Source organism: Phascolarctos cinereus, unplaced genomic scaffold (genome assembly GCF_003287225.1).
Source record: "Phascolarctos cinereus isolate Bilbo 61053 unplaced genomic scaffold, phaCin_HiC Scaffold_4;HRSCAF=312, whole genome shotgun sequence".
NCBI classification, from domain to species: domain Eukaryota; kingdom Metazoa; phylum Chordata; class Mammalia; order Diprotodontia; family Phascolarctidae; genus Phascolarctos; species Phascolarctos cinereus.
Genome location: NW_027555847.1, coordinates 516,671,779 through 516,699,372, shown reverse-complemented (window position 1 = coordinate 516,699,372; position 27,594 = coordinate 516,671,779). Strand labels below are relative to the sequence as shown.

Here is a 27,594-nt window from a genome sequence, read left to right as displayed (position 1 = left end):
GGTGCCCAATTCCTTCCTTCTCAAAACAACAACAACAAACACTTTGTACAACAGGAGATAATAAACACTTGAACTGAAAGCGAAGCTTTAGTTTGAAGCGTATTTTATTACATTCTAATTATTTGAACTGGAATTCTAGTATGGTATAAACATGATAAACATCAATTAAAAAAAATACTAAGTTGACAAAGACAAGAGTTCCTCAAAATTGGGGAATGAGTAGAAGTTGTTAGTGAATGATGGACCCAACACATAGCTTTGCAAACTGCAATGTACAGCCTCTACTATCCAAATCCACACTAAATCATACCCATTTAGTGAGGGGTTTTTTGCCCCACATGTCCCTTTTTCAATAAATTTCAAGGCCATGTCCAATAGTCAAGAAAAGTGAAAACTTACTTCAAACACATTAGCTGTCTGTTGATATAACTGTACAGCCTTTTCAGGGTTCACATTTTCTATAAGTCTAAAATGAACAAGACAATTGTTATTGTTTAAGTTAGGAATGGGAAGCACCTTCTTCCAGGAATTTGATTGCAATCAGAAAAAATTATGCCTTCCCCTCACTCATTTCCAGCAATATTTCAGGGACTTACTTTCCTGCCCGTTCCAAGGCCATGGCTGCTGTGTCAGGTGTCCCATTCTCCAGAAACATCATACTGGCCTTCTCAATCAGTTGAACAGCTTCAGGTAATTTCTGCATCTCCTTTAGTCAAGAGATACACTATGGGTCAGGGAAGAAACTTATAGTTTACTGACTTAATACCTAAAACACAGGAAAGCCAAGTTCAACAAATTTCTTCCATGTGATTTTCACAAGACTACCTAGATTTCTGCGTATGCACACATACACACAATATACAGGATTGGATGAATTCTCATGAGTACATACATGACCTATGTTGCATCTAATCAAATCAAAATATATTAATTTCTATACATATACATGGCTAATATGGAAGTATGCTTTATTGGACTTCACATGTATAATCTTTATCAAATTGCTGGCCTTCTCAAAGACAGGAAGGAGAGAGAGTGAGGGAGAGAATTCTAAAAAATGAATGCTAAAAAAATTTTCACATGTAATTGAGAAAAAAGATGAGAGAAAAAATAATATCTGTGCACACCTGTCACATGTATCCTTTCTTCATTTCCATCACCATCAACTCAGGTGTATACTCCTCATGGACCCTGGTACTGGCCTATATCGCAGCTAGAGTTTCCTACCTCTTGTGTCTCTATGCTTATTCCCTCAGAAGCATGGCCGTTCAATTATTATCCCTCATACACAGATATGATCCCGACATTTCTACACTCAATACCCCTTCTATTGGCATTAGATAAAGATTAAGCATGATTTATAAACGTTTTACCTTCATTTTCTGAGCATCAGAAGCCCTACCATAATCCTGGCATTTCCTTTCAAACTGACATACTGCCAACTTCTCGGCTGTGCCACTCAGAACTTTCCTATGAGCTGGTAGAAAGGTTTCAATTACGAAGCATAAAGTAAAAATGTTATTATTTCAATCTGGCCACTTTTTAAACCACATGGTCCCTTTGAGGCAAATAAGATACAGTTCTTAAGATTTAGAAAATAGTAAAACCAGAAGTGGATACAAGAGCTCTGGGGCACATTGCATACCTCTGTCTAGAAGTTAGCCACAGGTCTCACAATTCACTGACATAAAGGTTTACATGAAAAATGGGTGGAAAGTTTAGCCAATAGATTTTATTCAGAACCATGAAGCTCAGGACTCATAATATTGCCTGGAATTGTACATGTTTACTGAATTCAAATACATGACAAAATGCTTTTCCTAAATCTGTCTGCCAATCCACTTGAATTTACTTTTTTAATCTTTCTAAACTCTGCCTTCAAACATTCAAATTAAACAGTTGTAAATATGTCATAATGGTAAGCTTTGGTGAAGACTCAACCCTATTAGCTGTTTCAATATAGACTTAGCTGGGAAACAAGACTATGGAGAGGAAGGCGACCCAGCATCAAGATCTTGTACTGTAATGTCAGGAGTCACAGCTCAATTTGGACCTGGTTAGGTATGTGACAGCAGGAAAGAAATCTTTTAAGTTCTCTTGTATTTAGTTCTAAGGGGAATCAAGGAAAGGGGGAAACTCAGGTTTCAACACTAAACACTAGCTCTTTGAGGAGCTATTATTATTGATAAATTAGTCTGAATCACCAAAGTTAAATTCTAGATTAAGTTTCAGCCAGGAAATGATTTTTATTATAATTTAAGCCCCCCAAAATAAAGTTTTGCAATAAATGTTTTGAATGTTTTGGCTACAATTAAAGTGGATAAGTAATCTCATCATAAAATATTTGTATCAACATATACAAAAAATAAAAAGCTAAATTTCCTCCTTCAATTACTATTCAGCTTAAACACTTAAAACTAAAATGAATCAGAATTTTTATCTTTCAAAATGCCTATATGGATTTGTGATACCCTGACTGCCAGTTATCACAAGACATAAATCAATGACTTCTTTCCCCCATACTGAGAGATATTAACCCCTTCCATGATTTTCAAAACTTGTGAGCAAAAGTAGTATTAACTGCCTTAACGAAAATAACACAATCCAAAAACGCTAGAGTTAAAGTCTTTTTTCTGAGCCAAAAAGGTTTGCCTCTCCATTAAAATGTAAAAGGCAAACAAAAATAAAACCTCTCTATTCCCTCAACATAAAATTAAATCAAACAAGCTGTTCAGATAATCAAGCATATTCACATTAGTCCTCTAAAGCTGAGAAAACACCAAAATTATAATGGGTCTGTTAATATCACCCATATGTTGATGACCATTTTCAGATTAAACAGCATAGCTTATAAAATTTAACATTTAAAATGCAATTTCTGGAAACTTTCTAGAAAACTCAGCAAGAAGGAAAGGGTAGCAGCTGCCACTGCCCAGGCTCCACACACAAGAACTGCCTCCACATCTTCTCTTTCTTCCACTTGCTCCTCTAACATCACAACCAATTCCTGGGTGATCCCCTTTCACCCTACTCAGGTCATAGTCATTCCAACACCTGCTATTTTTTGTGGTAGCAAAGAATTGGAAATCAAGGGGATGCCCATCAATTGGGGAATGGTTGAACAAGTTGTGGTACATGATTGTGATGAAATACAATTGTGCTATAAAAAATGACAAGTAGGATGTTTTCAGAAAAACCTTGGAAGACTTGTATGAATTCATGCAAAGTGAAGTGAGTAGAACCAGGAGCAATGCACACAGTAACATCAATATGATTAACTGTGAAAGACTTAGGTATTCTGACCAAGACAATGATCCAAGATAATTCCAGAGGAGCCGTGATGAAAAATGCTATCCACTTCCAGAGAGAGAACTGATAAACTCTGAATGCGGATTGAAGCATACTTTATTTTTCTTGTTTTAATTTTTGTCTGTGTTCTTTCACAACATGGCTAATATGAAAATATGTTTTGTGTAACTTCACATGTATGATCAATATCAAATTCTTCCTGGGAGGGGGGGAAGAGGGAGGGAAAGAATTTGAAACTTAAATTTTTCAAAAAATGGATGGTAAAAATCTTTTAAAATATAATTGGAAAATATTTAACAAAATATTTTTTTAAAAAGTCATTAATGCCCTACTTCCATCTACAATCTGACAAGCACTATTTAAGAAATAGTCTTTCTAACATGCTTAACATTTTTTAGCTTGTGACCTTTCAACCTAAACATAACTTTGATATTTAATATTTTGGAATAGTATAACAAGTCATACTACCTATGTAGCAGCTGTGCCATACTGACCTTCAACATCATGCCAGCTTGTTCATAAGCCCTGCAAAAAGAGAGAAAATATAAATTTCCTTCATAATGGATTTTAATTAAATGAAGAGAAAGGGGGAAAAGGTTCTGGGTTTTACTACTCAGTAAAAGTAACTGTCTCATTTAATAATACTAAAACAGCTGGGTGCAACCATACTTCCTCGTTTTATTATGCTTACACTGCCATTTTTTTATATTGTATTTTTGGTACAATATAAAGTAGATGATGAAAGGTACTTCATACAGCTAAAAAAGTTTTTTAGAAGACTTAAATATAGGATCAAGCTTCCTAATCTTCCACAGATGAATAACTTTTAAAATTACTGTAAGTGAAGGGAAAAAGAAGAGATCATTTGTAGTTCTTCCTTTTTTAATCTGCAGAATAAAAAGGCCTAAACTTTTTTCTACGGTTGACAGGAAAAGACAATCCTGATAATGTATTGCAACTTAAGTACACGTTCAAATTTTAAATTAATGCTCTTGTAAGTAGAAACAAGAAGAAAAAAACATTTTAAATCAATAGAACTTTGCTTCCATAAACTGGGAAACATTCAAATATTTTAGGTAGGTGGGAATAAAGAACTTACTTGGCTGCATGAAAAAGACTGGGGATGTGAAGGAGTCAGAGTTAAAGATAAAAACAAAAGAAAGGAACACATGTCTAGACATTTACCAGTTAATAGGAACAAAGTTAAGTGAAATATGACATAAATCAATTCATCTCTCCTAAAATTATGGTACATACATGTAAAAACACATACATGACTATAACAGACATTTCCTAAAAAACTATACATGCTAAAGAAACACAGCATGGTTTCTTTTTAAATTTCCAATATGTGTTGATTTAACAAGCCCAACCAAAATTAAAAATCATTATAGCTATCTTTTAATGGAGACAGAATGAGAAGTTTTTCATTCAGTAAGTTTTAAATACTTCAGGGCAATTTTTCACTTCAACCTGTTTATCAGCCGCAACACCAAAAATGCAAAATCAAAGTAGATCAGAATATCTCTTTAAAAGTCATTTAACAGTTTTATTGGCTCAATTTATTTGCTATTTTATTTCTCTGTACCATTCCAGTAGAATGTAACCTCCCTGAGGGCAGAGATTTATCTCAATTTTGTATCTGTATTTCTGATGCACTGATATTAGCACTTTGCACATAGTATAGGTGCTTAAAAATTATTAACTACTTGATACATATATCCTTCACCCCATACCCTGTGGGAGGAAGGAGATGAGAATTTAACGCTGGTACCAAACGCAGAAACACAAAAATAAATATCTGAAAGACATTCTTTTCCCAGATTAATTCTGTGAATATAAACACACACCTACTTCATTAAGAACAAACAATTTGAAAAAGCATAAAAATATTAAGGCTTTCATTTGTTTATAAATTAATAATTGCGCTTTCCTTCACAGGAGACAAATTCATAACTAAGGAAAATAATTAGTGTCAACTAAGATATATTTTTAACCAATGATAGATTCAATTCCTTAAAAAGACATTTTAAATGATGTCGAAAAGATACGCCCTATTATTCTCATGTGCAGCAGCTTCTCTCAGACAGGCATCTTTAGCTCGATCAAACTGTTTGGCATTTTTAAAAGCAACAGCTGAAATAAAGCAAAAAGAAAAAATATCTTGTTTCTATTTTTATCACTTGAGAAAAAAACAAAATGAATCATTACATTAGGGAAAATATTATTGAAAGGGCTTATTTTCAAAAACCTTATACAGAGCTTAGAAAAAGAGAATAAAAAGAATACTTCAATGGATCTGTCATCTTCTAAGATAAAAGATTCAGAGCAGAAAGGGACCTCAAAGGCCATCTGGTCCACCTCCTCCATTTTACAGATGAGGAAACTGAGGCTCAGAAAAGTAAAGTCTGTCTACTAACTGCCTTGGCTTCTTTTGAGGTCCAATAAAAATCCCATCTTTTACAGGAAGCTTTTCCAAACCCCACTCAATTCTAATGTCTTCCTTCTGCTAATTGTTTCCCCTTTGTCTTTGCTTTGTATGTATCTATTTGCACGTTGTCTCTCCCAAAAGACTGTAAGTTCCTTGACAGCACAGAGTGCCTTCTGCCTCTTTCTGTATCACTTAGTACAGCGCCCTGCATCCAGCAGGTGCTTCATAAATGTTTGTTGATTGATTAAAGTGACTTGCCTAAAGCCAAATGGACAAGTCCTCTTCCCTTCTGTCACTCACTAATATAATTCCTCCAACAATGAAGTTCACAACCTGTCTATGCCTAACCATCTATGATTCTCTCATCCATGTCCTCCTCTAAATTCACCACAGGGTGGTCCATTCAGTGAGCTAGGGACCTTGCCATTTTACTCTTATTTTTTTTTTAACATTTGATAGATACAAATAGAGCATATGTGGACTGTCTCTTGGTTGTTCCTTGCTTTTGATATATCATTTTTTTCTAGCCACACAATTCTGATGACTTATTCTTTTAAAAATTTTTTATTTGAAGATTCTCTAATTATCTATTTTTTATAGTCACTTGTGGCATCAACCCTTTCAGAGCCGCCTTTCTTCTTTTCAGTATTAAATATAGTCCAGAAATAAAGAAATCTTCCTTTAAAAGTTTGCTAAATTTCAGGAAGCTGTAACAGTAACAGTCAAAATGAAAATGAAACTCTGATTTCTTTAGATCAAAAAGTAGCAAATTAGTAGTTTTTAATTCACTAATAAAAAATACACTAAGAGTTCATATCATCATTTGTACTCTTTCCAAATAAAACACTGAACACGCTATCTTAAAAGAAGCCTTCCTTTTGTTTACTTTCTCCCCACACATAATTACTTTAACAATCCATACTTCAAAAGTTTTTGCAGAGCTAGAGTCTCTGTCAAAAATATAAATTACAACCAAACATCCTAACATTTGCTAAATGCTTTGGAAAAATTACTCTTTTTGTACCTTGGAAGAGCTAATTGGATAGTTGCAGTCTTAGTATAGTAGGATTAATACAGAATGGTTAATGTAGCATTCAAACAAGTGTTAGCAGCCATACAATTTGCCGAATAACCCTAACCCATTGCTCCTAAAGGGCACCAGAATTGAAGACTGATATGAAAATAATGCTATTGAAGTAGAAATGTTACTACAAGAATACTTCCTAAAGGAGGAAAATATTGGACTAAAACAAGGTTCAAAGAGAATTCTACCTATCTACTCTATCTACCTTTGATTTTTAAAGGTATTACATTATTAGGATGTACAGAAGAAACTTCACGCTGTAATACTATTAAGCCTTTACATGGCTAAAAAAAAATACTACAACTGCTACTATTTGTATAACTTTGATGGCAGCCTCAAGTTTGAATATAATATCAAGGCACAAAGATAAAGTTGTGAAACAACTAAAAGTTAGGGTTTAAAATGTCATAGTAGACCCAAGCCCTCCTCTTCTCCTACTCCCTTTCCCCATCTCCCCTGGCACACTATTCTGGTTCAGTTATTTGCTATGCCAACCCAAATTCTTACCCCCTCCTCCTCACTCCGGGACAACACTTTGTTTTCACTGAACTTCCCCACCCCAACTTCCATCTCCTCCAGCTTCTAACCAAGGTGAACAGGATGAACAAGTTCTTTGTGGCTGCATACATGCTATTAAGCAATGCTGATTTTCCATGTATTTTACTCTATGGTCCTACTAGTTGAGAGTATCAAGGGTTGGAAGAACCTGCCCTTGAATAGTAGAAAAGTACATCAGAGCAGCCTCTGATCACATGTTTCCCACCCACTTCACCAAATGTAGATTCATTTCAGTTAAAAAGCCCCTCTTATGCTCTAACTATACTAATACCCTACTGAGATTAACTACAGATGACTGGAACTATTTTGGTACTTTGGGGAGGGAGGACAACATGGAAGTACAATGTAAAGGAGAAGACAGACTTGTCTTACCTTTCCGAGACCTATGATTTTATTGGTGGTGATGGATAAAAGTTTGAGGAAAAAAGAAAGGAAGGAAAGAACATCAAACAGTCCTACTCAGCCTAAGACTCTCCTTCCCTTGCCTTCTTATGCTCTTCCATTCAATTATAGGTATATAAATATTTCTTTATTGTATATGGTCCCTCATCTTTCTCCCATTCTCCTGCTACTGCTTTTCCAATTCTAACATTAGTACCAATTCGAAGCCCAGGAAGTACCATGCTTTCAACAAGTGACTAAATGGGGAACTATCTACCTTCAGTATATTCTCAGCTCCCCACTACTGCTGGGTATCATCATTGCTTACAATTAGCAGGCCTCAGAAGAGTGAAAAGAGATAGCTTATGTCTGCCATATACTTGTGTTAATCTGGGGTGAAGGTGCTTAGTAACTAACAATAATAGTATTACAAGCTAATTCAAAAGCAGATCTTTTAACCTTAAAAAGCCAACTTATGTACAGCAATATAGTGTAATAAAGATAAACTAAATTATGGGTCAAAAACTGTAATAAAGCATACAAATCTATTGCCCCCCCAAATTGAACCCGAATTTTAACCACAAATTAACTATAACTCACACATCAAACCAATTAGTTTTGTATTTGAAAAGGGGGGAACCATTAACCCTTTCCAAAAAACAAACAAAAAAACCCTACTGAACTAATTAAGAGAAGTAGAATGTCCACAGCTGGAATACTTATGTCCAATTCTAGGTGCCATATTCTAGGAAAAATCTTGCTAATCTAGAAGCCTGTCCTGAGGAGGGTGACCCAGATAGTGAGAAGACTTGAAACCAAAAGCTGGTATATGGAAGAGAAATTAAACTTATTCTGCTTGGCCTCAAGAGGCAGAATTAGGACCACTGGGTTACTAGGACCACAGGCTACAAAGAAGCCAATTTGGAGTAAATATAAGGAATTCCTAACAACTATAGCTATCTAGAAATAGAATGGACTGCCTTAGGACATGCCTCCCATCAATGCAGGCCTTCAAGTGAAGACTGGATGACCACATGCTGGGCATGCTGTGAGGGGACACGGGTGGGACAAATTTACCTCTGAGGTCTCTTCTGGAACTATTATTTTATGATTCTAAAGTGTCCATGTGGCTTAATATCAAACTGAAAAAGTCTAACTTGCATAAACATACCATTACATCTGTTTCCAGAAAACACATAGATCATCTTATATGAGAATTAAACAAACAACCAAGATATTTTCCACTTTGCCATGAAAAGGTCTATAAATTAATATTATAGCAAAAGTTATACAATATGTAACACGTTAAATCACCATGATTACCACAAAGCTGGGAGGAGCAAGAGAATAATAACACATTAAAAGTACTAAAATCTATTTCTGAGTGCCACCACTCTCACTATTCAGATGAAAGGAAGCAGTAGATCATAGCCCAACAATGAAGGAGGCCATCAGTAATTAAGTTGAAGAAAAACCAAAGGCATATGACAGTCTTGCTGTTAAAACTAGAAAGAGATCTATTTGCATTAATGTCATGCTAGATGGAAGCAAATGATTATTTTAAGATATAGCACTGGATCTAAAAGTCTAGATCATTCCTACCTGCTTTCCCATATTCAGTTGCCGCACTGTCATAATCTGGCTTCCATTTTAAAAAACCAGTTTTCAGGCTAAAGTGAAAAAGAAGACAACTTTAATACAGCTGATCATCTACATTTCTAAGTCAGATGAATCATGATGCATTAGCAAGTATTATTGACAAAGATAACCTTAAGAAACTGAATTATAGCAGAGATAAAACAAAAGGGCTTTCTAACCCAACATTTAATGACAATTAATTTAAATTACTCATTCCTTCCTTTATTAAAGGGTTCACAATTACAAAACAACAGCATTGTACTGTAACCCAAATGGACAAGGTTTGAATTACCAAGTAACCTACTAGTTGATCATTTAAGTTTCTTTAAAAAGAAATACAAAAATTGTCTTCAGTATGTTTCCATTTTCTAAACATTGTCCTTTGCACATTAAATGCAGTGAATTTCCATTCAATTGATAGCATTCTGTGATCATACCACAACGTCAATCTCAAAGACAAAAGGGGGACCCAGCTTGTCCAATAAAACAGAAGCCTAGAGCTGGAGAATCCATAACAGCTCACATATACATGTTCAACTTGCTACCAGGCACACACCAAATCATTTTTTGACACTATGTGCCAGGACCAAAAGTTATCAATTTATTTTCTTTTAGCCAAGTATTTCATTTAACATTTGTATATATGCCCTTACCTGGTAAGTGGCTAGCACCATGGCATTAAGCACTTTTTTCAAGTCTGCCCCACAAAAAATTAGAAATTGAGGTGATGCCCATCAACTGGGGAATGGCTGAACAAGCTGTGGCAAATAGTTGTGATGGAATACTATTGTGCTATAAGAAATGATGAGGTGGGCAGTTTCAGAAAAACCTAGGAAGACTTATATGAACCAATGCAAACTGAAATGAGCAGAATAAGGAGAACATTGTACATAATAAGAGAAATACCATAATGAAGATCAACCGTGAAGATTTAGCTACTAGGATCAAGACAATGATTCAAGATAAAAAGAAAAGAATAAGAGTGTGCCCCAGATCCTACTGTTCAATAAAAAATAAATTAGGGTATATGTAGATACTAGGTGCTAGATACTACTGTGCTAGGTGGCACAGTGGATAGTGTGCCAGGCCTGGAGTCAGGAAGACCTGAGTTCAAATTTGACCTTAGATACTTAGTAGATGTATTACCCTGGGCAAGTCACTTAACCCTTATTTGCCTCAGCTTCCTCATCTGTAAAATGAGCTGGAGAAGGAAATGTCAAATCATTCCAGTATCTTTACCAAGAAAACCCCAAAAGGGGTCATGAAGAGTAGGACACGACTGAAAAATGAATAAACAAATAAAAAGATACTGAACCTCAAATATTAAGAAATGTGTCAAAATACTAAAATACCTTATCTCCTCTCATAACATTTCTGTATAAACACAACTGTAAATGTTCCTGCATAAAATAAGGCACAATCAGTGAATTATTCCTGACAGTCTCAGGAAGAAGTCTGAGATGTCAAAAGCAAGCATCCCTGAAGATAACTGGGCAAGGTTAAGAGCCAAGAAAAGTTCCTCCTTCCTTTTGAGGACCATGAATCTATACTCAGAAACATGAAATTGAATTCAATTCAACAAGCATTTATTATGGAGATATAATCAACTTTTTGCTTTAATACAACATAAAATAATATTCATTAAAATGATTTAACAACCTACCAAACATGCTCACTCATGATGAATTTTAAATTATATAACCTTTCAAATAATATTTAGTATTACAGGTTCAAATTCCATATTGCTCTTCTATATATCACTTGTCAACTAATGTCATAGTGGGAATTCCTTTTGTGTAATGAGCTGGACTACATGACTGGTGAGATCCTTTCTTATTCTCAAATTCTGAGATTCTGTGATACAGCAAAAATTAGTTAATAGCTCATACTGACTATAGACAAAGCAATATTTCCTTACATCTAGTTATGGAAATGTTGAACTCTGTCAACTTATCATAAAAATAATCTCCAATGTTAAAACCCCTGGTTCCAAGATATAATATCCATGTTGCCTTAATTCAGCCATAATATTACTCATGTTTTCATGTGTTCTCTTAGCTATGTTAAATATGATTTTTCTTTAATAATGACAACAGTTTGGTCCAACTCTGTAGAACAAAGAATAATTGTATGATCACTGTATTTTTTGTTTGTTTTATGCAAATAGGCAAAAAATGCTTTTAAAAAGTTACATTATGCTCTGAAGAAAGAAAAGTTTATAAAGGAACTCTATAGATTTGGAAGACATACATATAAAAGATACTTTGCCTATATAATGTAGCTTAATTTACAAAGATAATGAGATACATATTACAACCATGAAATCAAGATTACAATAAAAGAGCCAAGATACAATCATATTGAAATTCAAATGTATATGTTGCTTTAAGGTTTGCAAAGCACTGTGCTCCAAACAATTTGAGAGGGTGAGGTAGATCTTTTCATGTATTAAAACTACCATTTTAAAGACGAGGAAACTGAGTTTCAGAAAAGTTAAGTGACTTGCCCAAAGCAACACGGTTAATAAAAGTCAAAGACAGAATTCAAATCCAGGTTCTTCTATGCTGATTTCAAATCCAGTACCATTACAGTGTTGTATATACTGGGAAAATACTAGATTGAGAAACTGCATAGAAAGACTTAGATTTGAATAGCAGACACACAGACAAAAAGTAGAAGTCATATATCAATCAACTTGGACAGTTCTCAGCTTCTACAAATATACTGTATTTTCACAACTCCAAGCAGTTGCTTAAGCTAACTCCTACGCTTGGAATGCCCTGCTTTAACCAGTTAGCCTGTCCATCCTTTAAAGACCAACTTAAAAGGGGATGTAATACCTGAAGTCTTCTTTGATCCTCTGATTCTCATCAGTACTTTGTTTTCTAACATTACCACTCTGGTCACATAGCACTGTTTTGTAATTCTTTAATGTATTTATTCAATTAACCAAACATTAACTGCCTGATATATGTGAAGCATTGTGCAAGGCTCTTGTAATTTTGTGTCATATGCAATCTGTGTTCATGTAACATCCCCCTCCTTGACCACAAATTCCAGGCAAGCAGGCTAATGTCTTATAATGATGATGATGATGATGATAAAAATAATAATAACAGCTGAAACTGATGTAACACTTTAACGTCTGCAAAGTACTTTACATACATTATCTCATTTAAGTCTCCTAACAACTCAGTAAGATAAATATCATAGGTACCATTATCCCCATTTTACCAATGAAGAAACTGAGTCTCAAAGAAATTTAAGTTTCTCACCAAGGGTCATAAAGCACAATAAATGCTGAAAATGAGATCCAAATCTGGGTCTTTCTGACTCAATGCCAGCAATTTCTCTTCTAGCTATGCCTCTCTAAACTTTGTATTCCCATCATCACCTAGCATAATGCTCAGGTGCTTACATGTGTTAATTGCTTAATCTCTACCAAATTCATCTATATTTCTTCTTAAAATTCTTAGATCAGTGACATCAAACTCAAATAGAAATAGGAGCCACTAATTATATATAAGGATCCCTGCAAGCTGTAGTTAGAAAACCATATATCAACACTTTATTATGATCTATTATATATTTTTATTTATTTTGTCAAATATTCCCCAAGAAGCAGGGGCCACTAAATAAAGATCCCTGTGAGCTGCAGGGTTAGAAAACCTCACATTAACATTATCTGTTACATTTTAATCTGATTTGGGCCTTACTTGTAGCATGCTGCAAGTGAGGCCCAAATCAGATTAAAATTCTTTAAGCTTGACGCCACTGGTACAGGCCATTTCTTGTGCAAGCAGAGAACTTAAAAAAAAAACCAAATTGGGCGCTCACTGACTTAGGAACTGATGGAGCATACATAGGTAATTTATTATTACTGTGAACTCAGAAATTATGAATATGAAGAATTCAACAAAACAGTAGATTTATAAGTGACGATGCAAAATGAAATCTCTATCATTAATAAAGTACAACATTTTTCTCATGACTTGGCTTATCAGAATACTTAACATTCTCAAGGAGAATAAATATATGGAAGAGTACTGCAGAAAAACATTAAACGGAAAGGCCAAAGATTTTTTTAAAGGAAGTGATAAAATAGCTTGGTAGGAAATATCTGACTATAAAATTAAAATCAACAAAAGATAAAGGATTACATAATTTTAGAGGTTACCTAGCCCAAACTCCCTTATTTTACAGATAAGTTCTCAAGACTTTAGTTTGCCTAAATGACTTTCCCATAGTCACAAAGCTAACTACTAAGAGATTTGGGAATAGAATTCAAACCTCTTTAATTTCAACCTGGTTGTTGTTTTTTTCCACTCTGCCACCTGCTCATTCCCTGCAGTGGAAAGGAATAGTTACATGCATTTTTAGCAGTCCTTAGAGGCACAGACATAATCCACAGATAAGTAAATATAAGGTACTATGAAGAGGAAGAGAATGCTAACAACTGCCCTACAGCTTTATAATTAAATGTCTTCTTTGGCATCTCATTTTTAGCTTATCATTTAGGACTGGCATTGATCAAATAAGATAAAGTGCATAAAAGTGCTTTTGAAACCTTAGAATGCTATATAAATGTCAATTATTATTATCAGGATTATAATTCTGATCTTTGCTCTGACCCCTTCTCTGCTACTTTGCCATTGTCACTGCAAAAACAATAGAGGGCCTCACTGGACTGCGAACCATTTTATATTTTTCTTTATTTCCTTGGGCAAAAAATTCATCATCTAGTGGCCAACCTACTAGTAATGAGCATCTCCACACCTAGGAAACTACTTTTTTGCTAGGAAAGAAAACAGTTTGTTACCAGAACTTTCCAAAAAAATGTTCCAGCATAGCAAAATTCGGAAGAGCTTACATGACGTTTTAAAGACCCATGGTCAGCTCTAGGCTACTGTTAAGTCAAAGCACACTATGAATTCAATTATCTAGTTATGAAATGTTTTAAGAGATTCACAAGCAAGAACTCGTAGGAGCTATTTCTTTTTATTCCTGTGAACATTTGGTTCATATCCTAAATATCTGACTATTCTAGGAAGTTAACTATGTTCTTAACTGTGGAATTGTCTTGCTATATATACAATCTTAGGTCAGTCATTTACCTCTCTGAATGCTATGCTGCCCACTTATGAAATACTTCTTTGTCTTATCACCATAAGAAAAAAGTGGTTCACTGGAAAGATCCTTCAAAACAAGTATTACTTTATGCCTTTAACTGAACTGCAAACTTTCTTTTTTTTCCCCTCTTTTTAAGGATAGGCAATGGGGTTAAGTGACTTGCCCAGGGTCACACAGCTAGTAGGTGTTGTGTGTGAGGTCGGATTTGAACTCAGGTCCTCCTGAATCCAGGGCTGGTGCTCTATCCACTGCGCCACCTAGCTGCCCCTGAACTGCAAACTTTCTAAGGTTGAGAATCATGATTTATAATTTTCTTATATTGCCACCATTCTTAGCTTAGTGCTGGGCATGTGGTAGGAACTCAGTGAATTAGTTTAGATCTACATCTCACAGAACAGAACTGTGGTCCCATATTCCTTAAATCTAACTACATAGTTTAATAATAACATGTTCAAATATACATATACACATATAACATATGCATTCACACATAACACACAAATTAGTGAAGTATACATACTACAAGAATACAGTGCCAATCAGCTTCTCCAGTCACTCAATATCTCAGATTTCTGCAATGGTTTCTAAGAGATAAAGGAGTACATATAGTAGGTTTCAAGCAACTCAGTACTATGCTGGTTAGGTCCAAGCAGGTTAGGGGCACCTTTCATACTCAGTGGGGCAAAGGGAGCTGGTAGCCTCTTTTAAAATTACATATTTAGGCAAGTAAACCCAGGCACCTTCTAAATATATCAATCATAAGGAAAAAAAGAATGCAGAGTTGGTATAATTTTTTTGATGTCATGGACTGCACCCATCATTTCAACAGTCATTCTAGCTATTTCTGTCTACCTCCCCCTACTCCTTCCTCCTAGAGAAGGAACCCAATCTGACCAGAAAGCATCATTTGGTGCAGAACCACTGAATGAAACACACCCATAACTTACATAATACACATACATACATATGGATTTTTTAAATGAACTTAGTAGTTCATTAGCAACAACTTTGGAAATAAAGCTGGGGAAGAATCATAAGCAGAATGGACAAGACTGTTAGAAGAAAAGCCTTTAACCAATCAGTCTGTCTTCACTAGTGCTCCAGTGGTTCAGTAAAAAGAACATTAGATTCAGAATTAATGGACCTAGGTTCAAACTCCACCTCTGCTATTTATTTATGCCTGCATAATGTGGAACAGACTACTTCACTTTTCTGGGCCTCAGTTTCCAGATCTGCAAAATGTGAAATTTGGACTGGATGATCTCTAAGATTCTTTCCAACTCTTCACGCTATGAAAATTTGAAAGAAAACACTGCAACGAATACAATATTAGGTTACTAAATCTTCTAAGTTGTTGATTTTAGTGATCAAATTTTCCTAACCAAAAATAGGGACACAGGGTCTAACAAAAAATATGTCTTTTATATATCCTTATTAAAAGCAATTCCAACTACTATAGTTAAGCAGGAAGTATGGTAGTCATTAAATTTTAATAGTATAAAGTAGCATATAGTGGCATATTCTGATCTGGAATCAAGTATACTTTCTTTCTGCCTTGTAAAATATAAGAGACATTTGGTTAACACAGTTATAGATATCTGGAAACTAAGAAACGTTATCAAAAATTTAGAAGTAGAGGGGTCTTGAAATATCAATTTAGTCAAACACACTTAATATTTACTTCTGTTAGTCTCAATGTTAAAATATTTGCTCTCTCTATAAACGCTGAGAAATCAAAACAATGTTCAAGGAGCTGTCCTAGGTGCTGGGCAATACAAGAATGAACAATTCGAAGTCCCTGACCCTAAAGAGCTGAAAGTCTATTGGAGAAGTGTTTGTATACACGTATGCACATATACACTATGACATTAGATAGAATACAAAAGTATAATATAAGAAGTACAAAGCACCACTGAAGCAAGGAGGGTAAGCAACTAGGGAAGGCATCATTTGAAGGATAAGTCAGTTGGTTAAACAATCCCTCATTAAACAATACGTGTCCCACCACTGTGCTAAATACTGGATAAACAAATAAAGGTAAAAACAGTCCCTGCCCTCAAGGAGCTCACATTCTAATGGAGACAACCTGTAAATAACTAGGTACCTAGAAGATATCAGACAGAAGAAAATGGTAAAATAAAAGTGCATTCTACATAAAAGGAACAGTGTGAGCAAATGAACTAAGAAAAAAAGGCCTTTCTTGTCCAGATTACGAATGAGGCAAAGATATGGCTCTTCCTCACACAGAATCAGAGAGGAAGCTTATCTAAGGGGCCCAAAATGGGTTGCCTATTACTGGGCAAGAAAGACAAGGACAAAACTTCTGGTGCATTGGCCATATGAGGGAAGAATTCATCAAGGATGGAGGACAGAAAAATATCTACCAAGTTCTAGGTTCCCCATTCTTTACTTTTTGGTAAAGAACTTGGGAAATAGAGACTCAGCCTGGACTAAGCATAGAGAAGGTAAGTTTCCCCTCTGATTCAAACCTGTTCAAGTCTCTTCTAGAAGTAGTAGTAGTAGTAGTAGTAGTAGTAGTAGTAGTAGTAGTAGTAGTAGTAGTAGTAGTAGAACAAGAAGAAAGAAAGGAAGGAAAGAAGGAAGGAAGGGACCTAGACAGACAGAAACAGGGACAGACAGAAGAGATAATCTACAAAATAAGAACCTGAAGACAGAATAGGATGGGATCAAGGACACAAGGGAGGATGGCACAGTGGAAAGGTCACTGGATTTAGTATCAGAAGATGGGTTAAAGTCCTGATTCTACAACTTAATAACCATAAGTTTGAGTAAGCTACTTATCTCTCTGAGTCTCTAGCTCTTCATCTATGAAACAAGTGAATTGGAAGAGGTGGTAGCTTAAGTCAGTGAATATTTTGGTTAGCCTGAGAAAGAATAAGCAACTTCTGATATAGTATCAAAGAGAATACGGATGAAGATATTTTGACAAAGAAATTTTAGAGTAGAGGGGAAAGAAGTTGGGGGAAGTAATTTTAGATGTCTTTGATCTTCTAAGTAAACAGAGTCAAGGTCATCTGCAAATAGTCAGAAAGGCCACGTTGGGGAAAAATATAAAAATTTGAACAGTAGTTGTAGAGAATCACTTAACAAGTCAACAAAAGATTAATCAAATGCTGAGAAACAGTAATGATCCACCCAAACAAGAGACAAAATGAAATGGTAATAAAGTCAGAAAGCATAGTTTCATGATCTTTTTCAGCAATATTTAGCACACTTAAGAACAGGGGAGAAAGCATATGCTATGATTTACTCATAGGGGGCAAATCACGAATGGACTGAGCGAATAGGAAAGAATTGGGAGAACAAGAAAGGGTTATATGAAATATATAGAAAAAATCTGAAGATCCCAGAAGGGGAATTTTAAAATTCAAAATCTTGGAAAAGAACAGTCAACTGTAATAATGAAATTCAAAGTGTGGTCACACATTTGTTGGTATTTGAAGTGAAGATGAATGTCACTGGTCTTCTCAAGGATTATGAGGTCATCACAGTAGACACTGAAGTCAAGATGACAACAGCAGGGAATGGGGTGGTGAGCTGAAGGAATAAAAAGAGGAGAGAATATCCTAAAGGTCAGTAGATACAATGAAAAAGAGAGAAAGGATAGTATAAATGGACAGCATGGACTTTAAAAAAAAAAAGAGGTTGTTGAGAGATGGAAAAATAATCTGAAAGTAACAGTAAAAATAAGTAATATACTACACTAAACATTCCACCTTACCCTGGAAGCTGGGGGAGTGAGTGCAAAATGTGTTATGGTGAATCCTATCATAAATATTACTGAGTTTAAAATAAAAAGATCCTTCACTGGCAAGCTATTACTCCTCTAAACTTACTTAAGACATTTCTTAAGTCACTGGATATGGAAACATGCACCCCTAACTGCTACTGGAAAGTAAAACTGTATTTACTGATTAGATGGGATACATAATCTGGTAGTCCAATGGAAAATGAGTTGTCTGTATACCATGCTCTCATCTTCTTCATCAGGCAGTAGCACTTAATTAACCAAGTATATCAAGCCCATACAAAATTAAATTGGTATGATCCTTACCTTCTAAGAATTTACAGCAATGAAGACAATAAAACACATACCATCTAAACTTCATACATATCAAATATTTACACATATTCAAGCAATAATGAAATTATTTTTCTCTGGTGAAGAGACTGAATGGTGGCTGATATCCAGAGAAGAGTCAGAAAATACCCCCAAGGCTTCAGATAGAAAACAGTTTTTAGTGAAGGAAATGGATGGAATAGGTGTGATTTCTGGAGCTTTTGAAGGAAGGCACAGGTGTGCTGTGGGTTCTTCACAAAACATCACCTGTTTCTGCCATGTGTGGTTGTCATTTATAACTCCATTCAAATGACAACTGTCAATGCCATCGTCACAGGAGAGGCAGATGGATAATCTATTGGATAATCTACAGGAATTCGGGCACTGAAGGGAAGAAGAGTGCTACACAAGAGGCTAGATCTCACTCTCAACAATTACAGAAGCTTATTCTATACGGAAAACTAAAATCAAAAATTAAATGAAAGAGCATGTGAATACGTACTAATTATTATTATTCTTACAAGGTAGAAGAAATGACAGATTAGACAACGGGCCCCTTAGTGGAATTTGTTAGTATAATAATTTACGTTAGTATCCAATTGGGATTCGTTTAGAAGAAACAAGAACAGAAGCACAGATCCCACACCCATTTCCCAGAAAGGCGCACACACTGCAGTATTACTAATAACTTCCTCCGCCACTTCCGGAAGGTCGGGGTAGGGAACAGAACAAACTACAACTCCCAGGGTGCACCGCAACCCCCTACTCCGACGTGCAGTATTTCTCTCAGCCAGGGCTCGAGAGGCTCCAGGGGCTGTCAGGGGCGCCAGGCACCTCGGCCGGGCTCCCCGAGGGTTCGGGGGAATGGCAAGTCCACGGCAAGCCCTTGGTTCAAGGACAACGGCGACCCATGCCCCAGCACCGGGTCTGGCTCACTCACTATTTCTCTGCTTTGGCGATATGCTCCAGCCCTTCGTTGATCTTCTGAGCTGCCATCTCCACAGTCTCGGCTCGGATACTGCGGAGGGGACTCCCTCTTCCTGCCGCTGTAAAGGACTCCAGTTTGAAGCCGGAGACGGGGAGATTTGATAGAAAGAAAGAAGGAAAGACCGAGTGGCCTAACCCGCAATCTGGCTACGGTGGGGTGGAAGGTTCAAACCCGGCGACGATGGCGGCTCGAGCGCAGCCTGGTCAGGGCGCACTGTGAGGTGGCCGGCGCAAGCGCAGTGCTCCTAACTTGTCTGCTTGCACTGCCGGCAGCTGCGCAGTACTTCCAGCTCGAGGGTAGGCGGAAAGCCTGGCTCTGTTCTAGCCTCCGGAGTGGAGAGGAGTCTGGGCTTTTCCAGTTGGCTGGGAGTTTATAAAGAGTAGTGTCCCGGCGGGAGCATCACAGCAAACACGCTTTGATTAACAAAGTGAAAGAGATCATTGTTCCCCTGAAAATTGTTCGTGTCTTTTCATTACCCATTCAGGCTGTCTCAAAAGTCTGATACGGTTTTAAGCTTTCGTACGTTAAAGTCGCACTAAGACTTGTGGAACACCATTTATAAGGATGTGAACACTTCCCCTTCTGTGTGTGTGTGTGTGTGTGTATAATTATATATCCCCAATTTAAAACTTAACTCTATATGTTTTACACACAAGTGAGCCACCATTGGGAATAAGCATTTATTAAGCACCTCCTGTGTGCCCAACGTTTTCATTTTGCTGAGGCGGGGACAGACAAAAGTGGGGCGGGATAGGGGGAGAAGGGACGGGAAGCATTGCTTCCTCATTTTTCTGCTACTCTTAGAATCCCAAGTCTTTCAGCCTTTCAAGGCACAGCTCTGTTGTCTACTACCTCCCATCTCCAATCTCCTATCCCACCTCTACCCCACCCTCAAGTTGTTAGTGCTTTTTTTCCTTTTGAAATTGCTCTGTAAATGTGATTTGTACAACAATTAGGAAGAAATGAAAAGCGTTTATTAGGCACTTTGTTGTTCAGTCGTGTTGGACCCTTCCTGAGCCTGTTTGGGATTTTCTTCGAAGAGATTCTGGAGTGCCATTTCCTTCTCCAGCTCATTTTACAGAAGAGGAAACTGAAGCAAACAGGGTTAAGTGACTTGCTGTGAGCCACACAGCTCAAAAGTGTCTAAGGCCACACTTGAACTCAGGAAGATGAGGCTTCCAGACTTCAGACATGGCACTCTATCCACTGCCACCTAGCTGCCCCCACTTACTTTGTACACACGTATCTGTCTTCTTGATATTCTTGAGTATATAACTAAGTGAAAGAACATTGTAAAGAGCTTTGCAAACCTTAAAGAGCTAACTAGCTCTTTAATGCCAGCTATGGGAGCTATTATTGTTACTCATTCTAACAGAATGTACTCTTTGAGAGCAAAGACTATTATTGTTTTATCACCCTGTGCCTAGCAGCAGACCTTAGGAATACTAAGCGCTTAATGAGCATTTGAATCTTGTAGAACACCATTTATAAGTATGTGAACTCTTTCAATTTAAATTGAATTTCAGTCATACCTGCCTCAAAGGAACTTACCTTCCAGAGATAGAAAAACTGGAAAAGTTTAGAAGGATTTGTTCAAAGTCAAGCAAAGTAGTAAGTAGCAGAGCTGGAATTCAAAAGGAAAGCCAGGTCCTCTGATTCTAATTTCCCCTTTCCCTAGCCACTGTTTGGAGGAAACATTACCACACTACCACACACACACACACACACACACACACACACACACACACACACACACACACACATACACAGAGTCTGTCTTCTCATACCCAATGCTGCCCCACTTCCACCCCCACTGGTCCAGGAAGTAGCAGAACTGAAAAGGCTGGAACTGCTAGAGGTGAGGGGGGATAGGAGACACTAGGCCATGAAAAAGAGTACAAATAGCTCTCCTGTTCTCTTACCATGCCTTAATTGCCATTAGTTCACAGCAACCTTCACAACACCATTCAGATCCTTCAGCCAGACCTAATTCCTGTTATCCAAATTCACAGAGAGCCTGAATGTGCTTTTCTTTTGAGATGCAGATCAAACAAGCAATCTGGAGACTTATCCCACCCTTATTGCCATGATCCTATTTCCCCCTCCTCCTGCTAAAAACTTGGACTCTACTGCTACCAGTTCCCCAAAGTCTTCTCTTCAACCCCCAACAAAAGTCCCTACCATTCCTCCCTCCTCTCCCTTTTATGTGTTGCCTTGCCCCGAGCTTCTTGAGGACAGGGACTATCTTGTTTACTCATATTTGTCTGGCACAGAGTATGGGTTAAATAAATATTTTATCTGTCTCTCTGTCTATGAAACAAACATTTATTAAGCATTTACCACTGTATATGCCAAGGCATTGTGTTAAGTACTTGTTGTCCTTCATACTTGAAGAGGACCAAAACGACATCACCATGTCGGGGTCAATATACAATGTGTCCAGCTGTGGCTGAGCAGAAGTCTCTACCATAGGTCGAGCACAAATAGTCCACGTGAACATTTGGAATGGTGATATCTCTAAATTTGAGCATCTCATATTTCTTTTGACCTATTGCAATTCTTCTTTGCTCATAGAGCATAGTACCTTCTTTGATTCGGGCATGCCAGGCTGGGCTGTACTGTGGCTATGATTCCCACATCTCAATCGATTCCTAAGTTCTTCAGGAGGCCTTCAGGAGAGTGGTCCTTGTCAAAAAAAAAAAACCCAACAAAACAGCAACAACAACAAAAAAAACCAGTGCCTGCCTTCAATGAGCTTGCATTATAACAGGGAAGATAATGGTACATATAGAAATATATGAATATATCCAAAATGATGGAGATATTATTCAAAACCTTTCATAACCTGGCCCCTTCCTACCTTTCCAACCTCCTTATACTTTATGCCACTCCTCCCCTCTGTGCTATCCATGAATCCTGGCTTCTTGGTGTTTATCAAACAACACACCCCATTTCCCAACTCTAGGCATTTTCAAAAGTTGTCCCTCTATACCTGGAATTCCTCTCCTTCCTCATCTCCCTTTCTGGCTTTCCTGGTTTCCTACAAGGCCCAGTTCAAATTTCATCTCTTACAAGAAAATTTTCTCAATCTCCCTGAATTCTAGAGCGTGCCCTCTGTGTTGAAATATCATCTCCCCCGTTAAACTGTGAGCTCCCTAAGAGCAGATTGTCCTTTGCCTTTCTTTGCATCCTCAGTACTTAGCATAGTACCTGGTACATAGTAGGCTCTTAATAAATGCTTGTTGACTGACTGGCAGGAAAAGGAGTGGACCTGTGATTTTATTGATATAGAGAACTCCAGAATGAGGAAATTCCTTCTACTACTGCAGATGGATGTCTTGAGATTTTCCTTAAGCACTGAGAGCATAGATTTGCCCAAGATCATGCAGTCAATATTGTTAGACAAGGCTTAGAGGTATTACTAACTTAGAGGTATTCCCCTATGTCCACTGACTCTTCTACAGAATGTAGACCCCTCCCCAAAACATTTTGAACTCCCAAGACCTGAGAAAGGCCTAAAACCTGGATTGGCCAATCAGGAGAGACATTTTAGCCCACTCTGAGCTTAACCTATCATAATGCTTTGTGAGCTCTGGCATAACAGACACGCTTTGCTTTGCTCTCTAAGTAAACTCAGAATGCCACTTCCTGTGTCAACAGCTACAGGGCTGGATGAGGCTGACCAGGAGCATTCTTCTCTTTATGACCACTAAGAACAGGGAAACTGGGACCAGACACTGTCTTGAATAGTGGGACTTTTCTTATCTTGATAATTTATGGACATATGCTATGTAGGGGAAACATGGATATCCTGGGTCTGTAATTTCAATTGACACTTTGATACTTCTCTTATATTTACAAGCTATCCAATTAAGAAAATTCCTTTCTCATGCTACGGATAAATATGTATGGAGACTATAATGTTAAGTGACAAAGATGTCTTAAGTCAGAATTGCTCTAAGAATATAAAGGGTCTTCCTCACCTTGGCTATCTCTGAGTCAGACATATCTTCTTGCTCCCATATATTACATGTATTCTGCTACCTTAAGGGAATTAACAATATAAATATATATATCACTTAGTTTGCCTCTTTCAGCCAAACTTCCAGGTCAACAAAAACAAATACAAAGCTTTATGAGACAGTTCATTAGCAATTCTGGTGACCAGAAGGGAAAAAAAAAAGCTTCATGTAATAGTTTGAACTAAGTTTTAAAGGGAAAACAAAAAACAAGAAAGGTATACATTCCAGGTGTGGAGGGCAGCTGGTGACACAGAGAAAGGAGATCTAGCATTATTGGTACAGAGCAGTTAGCAAGTCAATGTGACTGGATCATGATGTTCTCAGACAGGGGCCAAATTGTGAAGAGATTTAAATGCCAAACAAAATTTATATTTGATCCCAGTGGTAAAAGGGAGCCATTGGAGTTTAATAAATATGGTAGTGATGTGGTTTAGGATTCTGGGACCCCAAAATCACAACATACAGGTCCTTCCTGAAAGAATTTGACCCAAGCCTTCTTTCAGCCAAAGACAAGGTTTATTAGAACATCCATCATATTGAGCAGACTCTTAAGGAGTCTGAACATTAGTAAGCTATTGGCTTATTGCCTAGATTATAAGAATCTAAGCAGTGGCTAGATTATAAGAATCCCAGCATCTTAATGGAGACAAGATGGATCTTATGTACAGAAAGACTGTGGGAGGAATCTAGGAGTGGATCTGAATGGGAGTAGCCAGTAAACTGGAACTAACAGGACTCCTGAGACCTGGACAATGGAGCCTAGCTAGGATTAAGTGTGGGAAACAGCCAGGGGCCATTGGGAGGGCTAGGCTAGGTTAAGGATAACAGAATTGGGAGACTGGGTGTAGCCACAATGAAAGGCCAGTTGATGGGATTATAGCCTCAAGAGAACACCAGAGATTTGGTCAACTGGGAAAGTCCACAACTAGCAAACAAACAATACAAACAAAAGGTATGTTCAGCATAAAGAGGAAATAATTAAGAAAGAGAAGGCCCTGGGATTAAGTGGCCTGGGGACAAGCTTCCTCTAGAAAGAGAGAAAGAAAGGACAGGATTCCTTATTATATTTTGTTATTAAATATGTGGTATGAATAAAGACAATTGGTGAATGAGTTATGACAGAATGAACCAAGATTTTATGAGCTTTGAAAAGTCAGAAGAGCCTCCAGAGGTCCAGCAATTAGAGTCTATATGTAAGTTTGCCAGGATTCAGGTATATGAATCCTGTGAAGACTCTGCACTAAGGAACAACCTACTTGACCCAGTCAGCAATGATCAATAAACTGACCTGCAGCTTAGACACCATATCCTGCAAGCAAGAGCATGACTTGTCTATCAGCTGTGCCACACCCAGAAATATATTTGGTAGAGGAAGTGGAGATATTTATTAATCACCATTTTAAATTTGAGCCCAGTCTCTCCAGGAACTCATATGTTATGTTTTTGTGTTTCAGTTCTTGCTATATCTTCTCAATCAATTTCCTTTTGTAAAACTAATTAATAATTAATATTGGCAGTATATTGACTAGCTTTTGATATTGAGGGGAGCATACCAGGTGGGGAATTAAGGGTGATAGTACTAAGAAAGACTCACAACCCTCAAAGTTATCCTTAGAGCCCTGGGATGGAATGAAGAAGTCACTCTCTGGGGATCCAACCTGTTATTCTGAGTATTCATTGGCAAAATGAACCTCAAAACTAATGTGGTACATTATGTCTATTAAGGTGGTGAAAAGACAGGAGCCCATGTCACAGGAAGATCAGTTAAAGGAAATTACAATGTTAAAGCCTAGAAAAAATTATCAGATCATAAATTAGAGTAGAAGGGACTTTCGAGGTCATCTAGTCCAATTCCCTCATTTTACAAATGAGGAAACTGAGAGCCAAAGAGTTTAAGTGGCCTGCCCCAATTTTATATAGGTAGTAAGTGATTGAACTATCTAAAAATGGAATGGTCTTATTCAAGAGGTGGTAGGCTTCCTATCATTGAAAGTCTTCAAATGATGGTTGGATAAGTAATTGTTGATGATACTGTAGAGGAGATTCTCTGGCAGGTCTAAGTTTACATGGATGGTCTAGAGGTTCCTTCTTACTCTGAGACTCTCCATATTTTCAATGAAGAACAAATGCCTTCAACATCTAAAGTCCTTGAAAATACCAAGAAGTGAGTAGAGTACCAAGGAAATTTCAGGAGCAAAGAACCAAGCTGTTTCAAAATAGTTTATATCAGGATCTCATAAAGGACCTCCATTTGCTTCTCCAACCTTTGATTTAAACCTACTTTTCATCTAGTGCCAACTTTGAAGATAAATAAAAAACTACAGCATTTCTTTGTAATTCCTGGAGTACACTTAGTGAATATTAAGAGTGAGGGAAGTGTTACAAACTGTAAAACTTCACACATATGTATCTACATATATATATATATACATATATATATATATATATATACATATATATATATATGATATATGTATAGTACATGCATGCATGTATGTATATCTAGATGGGAAGGTATGTATATATACACACACATACATAACATACATTATATGTGTGTGTATATGTGTGTGTGTGTGTGTGTGTGTGTGTGTGCTTTATTAATGCTATTGCACTTGGTAGTATAAGGAGTTTTCCCATATGCAGAAGTGTGTATCCCTATGTGACCACAGGTGGCAAAAAGACAGACAGAGGTATCCATGAGCCCTTCCAGATCCTTTCTTTGGCCCATGTTTCTCTTCACTTCTCTTCACTTAGGTTTGAAATATAAAATCATTCATATATAATATTTTGTAAGCTTATCACCAATTCACTCATTTGCCTTCACTCGGAATTTCTGCTCTGGAAAATTTGCAAGTCCATTAAGATTATCTCCTTTCCGACTTGACAAGACTCAAAAGGAAATGATGCTTGAATTATAGAGTCAAGTATATTTGCTGCATGGAATTCAAATTTAAAAGGTGTAGTGAAATTCTTAGCCACTGGTAAAGATCAGAAAACTTTCACCCCTCTGCTTCCATTCTCCAGATGTAGAGTCCCAGTGTATAGCCAAATAACCTTTTTAAGAAAGCAAATTCTTGTGATTTACTTCCTTTTTTAAAAGAATATTTTATTTTTGTTACCTGAGTTCCAAACTGTTTTCCTTCCTCCCTCCCAACTCCACATTAGAGAAGACCAGCATTTGACATATACGTATGTGTGTGTGTATATATATATATATATATAAAATTATACAATACATAGTTTGACATATTTGACACATATATAATATGAAACTATACAATACATAGTTTCATATATCAGTTTTTTCTCTGGAGATGAAGAGTATCTTCATAAGTCTTTTGTAGTTCATTTGAATATTCATGTAACTCAGAATAGTTTAGTCATTCACATTTACTATTCAAATAATGTTGCTGTTACTCTATACAATAGTTCTTTTGGTTCTACTCATTTCACTCTTTGTTATTTCATGCAAATCTTTCCACGTTTTTCTAAGATCAACCTACTCATCATTTCTTACAGCACAGTAGTATTCTATCACAATCATATGCCACAATTTATTCAGCCATTCCCTAATTGATGGGCATCCCCTTGATTTCCAGTTCTTTGCCACCACAAATAGAGCTGCTATAAATATTTTAATACATATAGGCTCTTTTCCCTTTTTCTTTGATTACCTTGGAAAACAGATCAATAGTGATATTATTGCGTCAAAGGGTTGTTGTTGTTGTTCTTCAGTCATTTGCAGTCATTTCTGACTCTTCATGACACCATTTGAGGTTTCCTTGGCAGAGATACTGGAGCAGTTTGACATTTCCTTCTCCAGCTCATTTTATAAATGAGGAAATTGAAGGAAACAGTGTTAATTGACTTCCCCAGGTTCACACTGCTAGTGTCTGAGACCAGATTTGAACACAGAAGATGTGTCTTTCTGATTCCAAACCCAGTGCTCTAACCACTGTACCACCTAAC

At 36.8% G+C, this 27,594-nt stretch overlaps 1 protein-coding gene and 1 long non-coding RNA gene across 3 annotated transcripts in view; one reads left to right on the top strand and one right to left on the bottom strand.

Annotated features, from left to right (window-relative positions):
• The window catches only part of NAPG (NSF attachment protein gamma), a 31,649-nt gene extending 11,828 nt beyond the window's left edge, over positions 1-19,821 (bottom strand). Inside the window, exons 1-7 of one of the 2 annotated variants that reach the window (XM_020985552.2) lie at positions 19,553-19,821; positions 9,366-9,433; positions 5,361-5,445; positions 4,409-4,426; positions 3,804-3,834; positions 597-706; positions 400-466 (exon numbers count right to left, since the gene is read on the bottom strand). In XM_020985552.2, coding sequence (XP_020841211.1) covers positions 400-466; positions 597-706; positions 3,804-3,834; positions 4,409-4,426; positions 5,361-5,445; positions 9,366-9,433; positions 19,553-19,608 — 435 coding nt within the window. In that variant the 5' untranslated portion in view covers positions 19,609-19,821. The remainder of the gene's footprint in view (positions 1-399; positions 467-596; positions 707-3,803; positions 3,835-4,408; positions 4,427-5,360; positions 5,446-9,365; positions 9,434-19,552) is intronic. The other variant, XM_078153520.1, reaches the window with a different exon arrangement.
• Positions 19,809-27,594, top strand: part of LOC144456989 (uncharacterized) — a 36,734-nt gene continuing 28,948 nt past the window's right edge. Inside the window, exon 1 of the long non-coding RNA XR_013486244.1 lies at positions 19,809-19,896. This is a non-coding gene — a long non-coding RNA (uncharacterized LOC144456989). The remainder of the gene's footprint in view (positions 19,897-27,594) is intronic.